At 31.6% G+C, this 10,766-nt stretch overlaps 1 protein-coding gene across 3 annotated transcripts; it reads left to right on the top strand.

Annotated features, from left to right (window-relative positions):
- Window positions 1–1,876: 1,876 nt before the first annotated feature.
- Window positions 1,877–10,486, top strand: LOC111380524 (soluble inorganic pyrophosphatase 4-like). 3 transcript variants are annotated; one of them, XR_002700197.1, is made up of 9 exons: window positions 1,877–1,994; window positions 6,087–6,222; window positions 6,495–6,523; window positions 7,031–7,096; window positions 8,123–8,230; window positions 8,328–8,393; window positions 8,965–9,085; window positions 9,889–10,062; window positions 10,162–10,467. XR_002700197.1 is itself a non-coding variant. In XM_023004111.1 (9 exons), the coding sequence occupies exons 2-9, from the start codon at window positions 6,093–6,095 to the stop codon at window positions 10,202–10,204; spliced, it is 645 nt and encodes a 214-aa protein (XP_022859879.1). In that variant the 5' UTR covers window positions 1,877–1,994; window positions 6,087–6,092; the 3' UTR covers window positions 10,205–10,486. The 3 variants fall into 3 exon arrangements, 2 of the variants coding, with proteins under 2 accessions (XP_022859879.1, XP_022859880.1); XM_023004111.1 differs by having other exon boundaries at window positions 9,981–10,062; window positions 10,162–10,486; XM_023004112.1 differs by lacking the exons at window positions 1,877–1,994; window positions 6,495–6,523 and having other exon boundaries at window positions 9,981–10,062; window positions 10,162–10,486.
- The last annotated feature ends 280 nt before the right edge of the window (window positions 10,487–10,766 follow it).

Raw genomic sequence — 10,766 nt, 5'->3', positions numbered from 1 at the left:
ATAAATCAAATTAAAGTTATAATAATTAATTAAAAACTAAAAATATCATAACAAAGGTTCATTTCATCCCGGCAATGTATAAAATTATTCTAACATATCGAAATTACAAAAAATCATATTTAAATGAAAAGACTTAACCTGGATTTTTGATAAATTGAGGAGATGAAGATGAATTTTGAAATCTTGAATCTCAATGGTTTCTTCATGAATCTTCCCTTGTGCCTTCTCTTCTTTGTCCAAAAATTAAGTTTGAATCTTTACTTGATTAAATTCTTGCAAGCCCCTTCAATCCTTTCACAAAAACTATGATTTGTCCTCATTTGATGATAATAATTGATGATTATTGGAGTATAATAGGTATATGAGAGATATAGGAGATGTTATTTATATGTATTTTGTTGTTTGGTACTTGTAGAAGTCGAAAATTGGTTGAAAATCACGTTCAGATTGGTTTTCCAAAGAGTTCCAATCAAACAAGGAAAGTTACCTTTGCGCGCGAATTTTTTTGATTCTGCACAACAGTCAATATTTTGATCATAATTTTCTCCTCCAATTTCCGATTGAGGCAAAGTACATTGAAAAGATAACTTGAAGGGTTACAATTTTGTTAGACGTAGAATTCTTCCAATTCAGACATTTACTATGCCAAAAATGGGTCTTAATTTTCTATTAAAAATCTGGTAGATATCTTGTGTGATTGAAAATCGATTTATGGTAATATTCTGATCATATATCATTCTTTTTTAACTTCTAATAACATCCAATTAACTCCTAGCAATATCCAAAGTATTGTCTTGTGGTTTGAATCAACTATCGGATATTTACAATTTGGTCCTCAAACCTTGTACTTCGCCGTTTTTGCTTCTTTCTTTCAATTCCACTTCTAATCATTGAGTTTTATTAAATAAACTAAATATATAATAAATTAGGCTATAATTGCTCAAAGAACTATTAAATGTCGATATTTTTAGGTCCAAATAAGTGCATAAAATATACTTATCAAGTTGGATTGTTGAAATACTGAAAAAGGGTGGGATGTGTGTAGAAATTCTTGTACCTTGAAAGAAAAATTCTCTTAATCTATTGATGGATGCCCTTGTGAAGGGTCATTTCTTAAATTCATTCAAGTATGTAAAAAATTTTATTTTAAATCTTAATAAAATAAAATAGTTACTTGAAAAAAATAAAATAAAAAACTTATTTTATAAAAACATTACTTAAAAAAATAAAATAAAATAAAAACTATTTTAGAAAAAAAATCATTTTTGTTCTTTTATTTTTTTAATAATTTTTTATTTTATTATATTTTTAAAGTAATTTTTTTATTATTTTTTTAAAATTTATTTTATATATAATGCAATTTACCATTTTACTCCTTTTAAAATAAGTAAAAAGGGTGAAAGAAGTTGAATTGTTATAGTAATACGATACATGAAATTGAGTGATTATGATAAAATGTTTTATGAAATTAGATGATCTTGGTGAAATTAAATTAAATTGGGTGATCATGATGATATTAAATATAAAGTTAAATGATTATGATGATACTAAATATAAAGTTCAGTGATTATGATGACACTTAATACAAAATTGAGTAGCCATCAATGGATTTTACTTGTATTTGAAAGTTCATAAAAGTCATGAATTTCAAAATGAATATTAAATTTTTTTTGGAAAAAATGGGGCAAAGTTTCCTAAGCATTGACCAAAACGAACGCACCACGCCAGCACATACCACGTGGCACTACTCGATTGGCTTGCAGCGGTGTGCCAAAATTCTAGACGAGAAGTTCGAGAAATCTGTCCATGACGTGGCAACTGTTGATGTAAATGAATAGACAATCGAACGACCCACCTGACCTCCAATAATATGCGAAATTCACTCCACCAGGACCACCACCTTCACTTTATTAATAAAGCTAAGAGAATAAAATAAAAGTGAAGAGGAGAGGAGAAGAGAAGAGAAAAGAGAGTCTCTCAACCAAAAACTTCTTGTAAGTCACGAATCTCTCTACGGTTTTTGGTGTAATATCTTGATGAATTTGTTGTTAGTAGGTGCCGATGAGTAACAACCACTTCCACTTTTTCTTTTGTTGGACTGAATTTAACTGATGAATTCTTTTTTGAATGGGTTTTTTGTTTTTGATACTTGTTTGATCAGTTGATGCGTTCAGTCAATCATCATCTCTGTATCCAATTTTGCTTGTTTCCATCTCTTTATGGTTTGATTTCGATAACTCACGAGTGGGAATTTTTAATCTTTGCTTGAGTTGTGCAGCTTTTCAAATGAGATTTTGTACTAGTTTATATTTTCGTTTTACGGGCTCCTCAGCTCTGATTCTGATGTATTTTAAAAGTGCTTCTAAATTCAAGTGTCCAATTATCCTCAATAACTCACGAATTTATAAGAATTTTTTTGTTAATAGAGGGATTTTAAAAGATTTGGATGATTTCAATGTTAAAATACACGTAACATAACAAACACTTTTGACCATTTTTAATGAAATTTTTATAAATTTTGTGGAAATCTATTCAAATTCAAGAAATTCATTAGAATTTATATCTTTTAAAATCTGCCAAAATTTAATTTGAGGACACCCCGAGCTAATATTATGGAATTACTGGCTCACTCTCTGGTTATTCTGAACTATAAAAGTGTAGTAATTTTAATTGTTAGAGAGTTTAAAAGAAAAGTCTAATGATCAGGAGACAAAAATAAAAGAAAGGCTTCACTGTCTTTAACGTTTTGATACAACCAGTCTAATCCTATAAGCCATGCCTGAATTTGAGTTCCCCGTGTCTCATGTGACAATCATGTATGTTAAGTGTCATTTTGGAAGAAAAGATTGCAGAATATCGTTTTAGACTTTGGTGATATTCTATGCCAAAGTATGTCTGCTAGAATATTATAAATTATATACAATAAACTCGTGTTTTTATTACAAAGCAGAATACCCTATTTATATGGCTATAAATAACTCAAAAAGGAAAGATCGTATAATAATCATACAATCAACTTATTTCTTCTTTACAATGTTTGTATATGTTCAATATCCTCCATCAGACTCGATATGGTGTAGTGACAATCAAATTGAATTTGAAAATTAAATTGATCTATTCAATTATTCTTCTCCCACGGATGAACGATTATACTTCAAAATTGCTTGCATGCCAACCAAGTCAAACAAAGAACTCAAAGATGGTAAGAAAGAAAAATCATCATCCACCCATTTAACCTAACCATCATCAAGACTTGAAGGAGACACCCACAAGTATAATGAACAAAGACAAAACAAAAACCTCAAACGGTTTGAATAACTAGAAAGGTCAAGGATAGACCATGTTCAATAGTAGCACTTCGAAAATTCATGTGTAATATCAGTACTGACACATGAAGGACAGACGGATGAAATAGGAACCTTAGCACGCGAGGAGGCTAAAACAATAGATGTGATGAAAATAAATTTGATGAAAAAATAACATGATTTTCTTCAAAATAATTCTAGCGTCAATAGATCTAATGAAGTTTCAAAACAAATTTTCAATTTCCTTGGAAACCCACTCTCTCCAAGAAGAAAGAACAAAGAATAGCCAACATCTAACTTGATTTCTATTATTCTAAAATTCAAATTCAAATAAAATTATGAATAAAAGAAGGCTTGGCTGGACAGAATATAAAAGAAAAGAAAAAAAATTTGACAAGACGAAGATATCTAATCAAAACAAAAAAACTTGACCAGACGAGTAGCACGAGGCTAGGGCTGTTTTTGCATAGAGGCGAATAAGGCCTCTGCCTCAGGCCTAAAATTAGAGGGGGCATCATATTTTAGCCCTTTTCATTCTTTTTATTTTTTTTTTATTTTTTTTTTTTGGGTAATTAGTTCCACTATGATTATCTTTATTAAAAATTTGATAAATTAGGCCGATTCCATTTATAAATAAGGTCCAATAGTGTTTTCTCATTATGGGAATTTCATTTTTAAATTCGGCCCATTTCAAATGCATCAGAATGGGACAAGCGACTTGGAATTTCTCAAACTCATGTTGCAAAGATTTCTTATTTCTACCCAACTTGATCATTAGATGTTTAGTATTTGATTTATTTGTTTAAAATAAGAACAAAGAATAAGTCGAGTCTTTAGCAATATATGAACTTTAGAATTTTGAGTTATTGCTTGGCATGGTAATCTGATATAGGTTGTTACATGTAGTCAATATTATGAATAAATTTCTTCAAATAAAAAATGTGGATATTGGTAGTTTTATCGACCTCTTACAAGGAATTGTTTCATTTTTCAAAAATTATAGAAAAATTGAATTTGCTATTGTCATGAATAAACGATAAAAATGGTAGTAATATGAAACTGAAGTTGTATTTCGAGAAAAATAACATATAATTTGAAGAAAGAAGCAATTTGACGAAAATATTAGTGACGAAGTAAATCAATCAGCAGAAGAATCCTTTAGAATTGATACTTCCTTTTTATAATTAATCAAGCTCTATCTTCTCTAAAGTTTGAATTGAAAAATTTAAACAATATGAAAAAATATTTGGATATTTGTTACATTTGGAGAGGTTAAGACATGTAACTTTTTTCGTTGAAGTCTTGTATGAATCTTGAGACGTGATACGTGTTGGCGTAAACAAAAGTACCGACACGATACGTTAATTAAATTCTTTAAAAATTTTCATTCATATAGCCCCTGTTTTGCCCCCATTAAATTAAATTTTATTTTTTCTTTCATATTTTTAATCACACAGTCTTTCATAAAATAATATTACATGTAAATCGAAAATTTTTCTTTTTTTTTTCAACCACTCATACTTCAAAAAAATACTATTCCACCCATTTTAATTTGAAAAAATTGGAGCCAAACGATGACAATGGTATAAATTTAGTTTTATACTTGTTATAAATTTTTTTGTTGAAATCACTTAAATTATGAGTACCTATTTATTATTTACTAATAATTTTGAGTTAAAAATATATAATATTTTTAATAAAGAATGAAAAATGTTTATGCTAGAGTATCTAAGTAGTGTCGGTGTTAACATGTGTTGGACATAGACACGCTATTTTAATTAAAGTGTCCGTTCTACAGAGATCTTGAGAAATGTTTGCAACATAATGGACATTCGGATATTATTGGAGATGATTTATGTTATGAATTACATGTCTTGAGGTGTTGTATATCAAGTGAAACAGCGAGAGCAATTGAAATATTACAATATTTAAAGAAATTCCGAATTCTTATATTACTTAAAAATTTTGTTAAACACACTTTGCCACCATATAGTTCTAATTTTTCAAGCCAAAAAGTCAAACTTTTTACTGTTATTTAACATGGCCAACTGTCATTTTTTATTTCTTCACTCATAGGCGAGACTCATTTTTCTCTCTAATAATCAAAAAATTAATTCTAAGAATCAGTAGCAAACAAACCCTTTATTTCTGATCAACTATATCACAAGAAAGATTGAATGAATTAACTATATTATTAATTGAGAAAGATATCGTTGAATATGTAGATTATTCAAATTTGATTAGTGTTTTTCCTCTAAAATCGCAAGAATAGTATTTAACCAATCGCTTGAAATATTGTCGACTTTGTTATTTGATTATCATATAAATATTTTGTATAATACATTTTATTTGTTGTTTTATTGTTAAGTTTTAAATTAACAAGTTAACTATTGACTCCATAATACACTTAGAGATTTTGCATGCATACAACAATTTTGGGGTCTAATTCATGTAATTCGTCTCAAGCCTCAAAAAATCACAGAACCGGCGCTACACAAGGATGCTCACGGGATAACGGAAGCTTGTAAATTTAACCCAAAAATGAAATTAAACCCACTCTAATACCATGTTAAAAAGTAGAAGACCCTATTTATAGGGCTATAAATAACTCTAAAAGAGTAATCACACCATCAACTTATTTCTTTATTATAATCTTTCCATATCCTCAACAGTGTCAACCTTCAACCCTTTTGTGGATGAATGTGATTCAAATTGTATATTGCAATTCCTGTAGCTAGTTTACATGTAGAGTTGGCTAATATTTAATTTTTTAATATTTAGCTGAATATGGCTGATAAAAGTGGAGGAGGAAGTGAAAGGAGTTCGGGGAAGTCTCATGTTGTCCTCAATGAAAGAATTCTTTCTTCAATGTCACGAAGATCCGTTGCTGCTCATCCATGGCATGACTTGGAAATTGGTGAAGTTCTTTCAGCCTTGTATATTGTTATAGTTTTCCCATTAATTTATTAGGAGTATCAGTATGACAACAATGCATGAAGTTTATAAGAATTACTTAATTAATCTTTGGACCCTGTAGCATCATCTTCGTGGAGATCTAAGACCGCTACTCAATTTATCTAATTCTCAGGATTTTTTTCTGACCCTTGTAGATTTTTTTCATGCAACCGATACTTGGTGTTATTTAATATGTGTAGAAACTAATAACTTCTGGATTTGCTATGTATTCAGGACCAGGAGCACCAGCAATTTTCAACTGTGTGAGTGTTTCTTCTGTTTAAGTGCTGGGTGCTCTTATAGAATGAGAAAACATTATTAATAGATAAATACACGTAATTCATTACTTTGATTAGAATGATGGTGCATGTGAATTGTTGGGTTGAATATCCAAATTGACATATTCCATCCATGTGACTGTAATTATTCACCCTCCACAGGGAAGTTTAATGGAACAAGGATCTTTTTCCCCCCTTTTTTATTAATGAAGACGTATCTAGGCCTACAGAAAATCAATCTCTTTATCATATTTTCTCACTTTGAGCCTTCCCTTTTGATTGATGAACAATCTTAATCCACTTTCTGCTGGCCATGATTTTGTTTTTTCACTGTTGCAGAAATGTGTTTCCCTCTAGTCACCTAGTCATAAATCTCATTATGCACTTATTGTTATCCCGTGCTTTGTTGATTTTGCTTATAACACTTCAAGAATGTGCTACAATATTGTAAACGAACCCGTTGTGGTGTATTGATTAAAATTTACGTGGCAGGTTGTTGAAATTGGAAAAGGCAGCAAAGTTAAGTATGAGCTTGACAAAACCAGTGGCCTTATCAAAGTGAGCAGTTTCTGTGTCTGTGTGTACCCTGACATTATGAAATCACTCAGTTATTGATAAAGATCTTTCTTTCAACTGCATCCTTCAGTTTTAACAAATATTTGTCAAGAAATAAATAGCATTTGGTGCAACAACAGTATGAAGCAAATCCATTCATCTATACTTCAAAATATGCTGCTTACACAACATGCTGATATGAAGCGTTCATGTTGTGTGTATTTCAAAATCAATTATGTTGGTTCTAGAGAATTTCATAGGACATTATTTGTTAGAATTTGGGCATGACTAGACTTCTTTGTTGAAGATAATTGAAAGCTCTAATTAAAGTGTACATTAAGAGGAATTCTATTTGGGATTCTATTGAAATCTTATTTGAAGTTTATTGGACAAATTCTAGTTGTTGTTTTATTTGGAAGCCTATTGAGAGTTGGAATTTGTGTTAGATTTAAAGATTATGATAAGAAAATTTTTGAGCATTCTATTTCATCTACAACTCTACTTTTAGGGCTTGGATTGTTCCCTATATATATATATATATATATATTTGGCTCTTCTCTAAAATTTAGTTGCGTTGTTTAACCTCGTTACAAGTTAGGCAAATCATAGACACAAAATCTTTGTATTCTTTCTTCATATTATAATAAAATCTCAATCTTCTACAAATTATTTTCTTCTTGTGTTCTTGTGATTTTTACTTCATATAATTGTCTTAATTTCTTATCTTTTCAGAATAAATTGGTATTGGTACTGTTCCGCTTTCAATAAAGTTGTTTCAAATCTGGTCCGATTCATAACATTATTTTATTTACTTCTTTGAAATGTGATTTAGTTTCACAGAACTGCCATGAAGTAACATGACCACTGCATCTGCTTCTCGATATTCACATCCATGCTTTCAACTTTCCAGTAGAAAAAACTTTTCCTTGGTTTTTCTTGAATACATTCACATCTTATGTCTAGATTTTAGATTGTGTTCTCCATCTGCGATGTTAAATTGAGTAACTGAATGAAATATCTTCTGTATAGGTCAATAGAGTTCTGTACTCATCAGTCGTCTATCCACACAACTATGGTTTCATTCCACGAACAATTTGTGAAGACAGTGACCCCATGGATGTTCTGATCCTGATGCAGGTTACTTTAAAGTTATAAAAATTTCCTCTTTTAAGTGTTATTCTGGGGTTGCAGTTTGGAAATTACAATAATAGCGCTTACAATTTGATTCTTTCAGGAACCTGTACTATCTGGTACTTATCTCCGTGCACGTGCTATTGGATTGATGCCCATGATAGATCAGGTAAATGCCTCAATTTGTGTAACTTATTTACTAAGCATGTTTTGCTAAGCAGATTAAAAAAATATGACTATAGTTTTGAATAGTTTTGAACTTTTAGTTACTTTTACTTCTTTGAGCAAAAAGAAAGTTACTTAACATTAACTTCTAAGATTAGACGTGTTTAGCTAAGTTTATTAGTTACTTTTAATACTTTTACTTCTTTTTTTAAGCTTAGCTAAACATGCTAGATCTTCATAAATGAAGTGTCTTTCGGTCCCCATACCACCTTATAAGCCAAAGTCTAAGGATTCTATCCTCAATATTACTTACTATTGGAGAACTCAGTTCAATTGTAGTTCCCAATTTCAGTACTGACTATCACAAAAATAATACCTTTTGAAGAGAACTTAGGAGGATAACGCTAATTTTTCAGCAGAAGAGATAGCAAGATCACTGGCTTTTCTATATTTCTTATATCTAATACTTTAAAATCAGTAGTTGACCTTCAGAATTTCCTAGGATATTCATCCATGTAAAATTTCAACAGAGGTCATTTGGTTTATAAAACTAATTTTTCGCGAGTTTTCTATAGGGTGAAAGGGATGACAAAATAATTGCAGTGTGTGCTGATGACCCCGAGTTTCGGCATTACAAGGACATTAAGGAACTTCCTCCACACCGCCTTGCTGAAATTCGTCGCTTTTTTGAGGACTGTATCCATCAACATTTGCTTTACTTTTAATTGCACATTTATGCTATTCTGTTTGGAAAACTATGAATTTGTTGAAAACAAAAATTTCTGAGTTCAGATTACATTAGGTAAGGAAGGTCTCAAAAGGCAAAGATGTCACCTGATAAACCACAAAATCAGCGGGCCTCGCACCGAGAGTGAGAATATCACCGGAGCCCTGACGCCGTTCTCCCCTGTGGCCTCCAAACTTATATAAGGTCTTTGCATGAGTAGTTACATACTGGCAAATTTTTTGAAGGACCTTCAATGATGAAGGTCAAATGTGACTAATGAATTCTTTCGTCTAAAGCCTTCTTTTACACTAAAAGTCATTTTTATTTTTATCAAATTCGGCCTCCTTCTCCACAAAAACATTGCGATTCTACAATATCCAGCCAGGCACTTGATCCCTACCCCCTACGCCCCACCCTTTCTCGAACTGCATTGCACCGCCTCCCCTGCACCAATGTCCCTCCTGCCTCCATCGTTATGTCCCCTCCTTTTTAGTTTCACTTGGGACCTCAGGACTCTCCCTAGCTGGTTTCCATCGAGTAGGAACTAGGAGAGTTCCTATGGTCCTGAGTAAGAACATAAATTACTTAAAGAGGATAGGAGAAGGCGAATATGAGGGAGAGGGAGAAGAGTGGGGGACGGAGGTGGAGTGAAGGAAAAAGAAGTTGCGGGTATACTTGTAATATCATTGAAAGAAGGCTAGTTTACATCATTTTGAAAGGTAACGCTTTCATTTCTCCCCAACTTTGTCCTTAAACAATTTCCTCCATTCAGCCTTCTGATAATATCTGGATCCGGCTACAACGTATCATCCATGTAAGTATTCTGTTTGTGTTTGATCTACATCCTTTACTTATTCTGAATAGACAAAAAGAACGAGAACAAGTCGGTTGTTGTGGAAGACTTTCTGCCTCCTGAAGCAGCAATCGACGCTATCAAATACTCCATGTGAGTCAGTTACCTGAAATTCTTAGATATAGTAATTATCATAGATATGTAGGCAACTCTTAAGCATTTTTCCTCGTGGCTGTATGGCTGTGACTGCAGGGATCTGTATGCTGCCTACATAGTGGATGGCTTGAGGCATTGATTCACTTCATGTTCTTCCAAGTGTGTAGATTTTTGGTAAAAAGGCTCTATCAGAACCAATTTACAAATTCCATTTGGAATTTTCTTGTGCTTGAAAACTATGCCTTGCTATTCTGTGAAAAATGGAAAACAACCTAAGGTTTAAAGGTTTTATTGAAAATAAGCCGGTGATACTGTTAAGTTGTCTTTATGCCGGAAAATCCATATTACTATTAGAATATTATTAATGAAAATAATGTAAAATCAGAGGGTAAGCATTTATCACTGTAGCATGTTCTATTTATTTAGTTGTGTAGTTGCTTTGTTTGTTCAATTTCGCTATTTGTACATCCCGGGTTGACACCTCGGATGTACAAATAGCAAAGCTCTTGTTTCTTTCGTATACAACAAACTTTCATAATCACTTTAAGGTAGAATCAGACATTTTTCATTTCGAGGCCAAAAAGTTGTAATTTAAAAAATAAATAAGTAAAAACGGCAAGACTGATAGTGAGTTGAGACTTGAGATGAGAATAGATGTGGATTAATGGTTAAATATTTGTGACTGACGATGTCTTTGGTGA

The sequence above is a fragment of the Olea europaea genome, unplaced genomic scaffold (assembly GCF_002742605.1).
Source record: "Olea europaea var. sylvestris unplaced genomic scaffold, O_europaea_v1 scaffold2159, whole genome shotgun sequence".
NCBI classification, from domain to species: Eukaryota; Viridiplantae; Streptophyta; class Magnoliopsida; order Lamiales; family Oleaceae; genus Olea; species Olea europaea.
Note: the sequence above shows the minus strand (reverse complement) of the source record. Positions and strands in the feature narration are given on the sequence as shown.

What these genes read in the sequence shown, in the direction of transcription:
- LOC111380524 (XM_023004111.1), top strand. Translation starts at nt 6,093, where the DNA reads ATGGCTGATAAAAGTGGAGGAGGAAGTGAAAGGAGTTCGGGGAAGTCT. An exon ending in CACCAGCAATTTTCAACTGT is followed by an intron (nt 6,524 to 7,030) that starts GTGAGTGTTTCT and finishes TTTACGTGGCAG; the next exon opens with GTTGTTGAAATTGGAAAAGG. An exon ending in TGATGCCCATGATAGATCAG is followed by an intron (nt 8,394 to 8,964) that starts GTAAATGCCTCA and finishes AGTTTTCTATAG; the next exon opens with GGTGAAAGGGATGACAAAAT.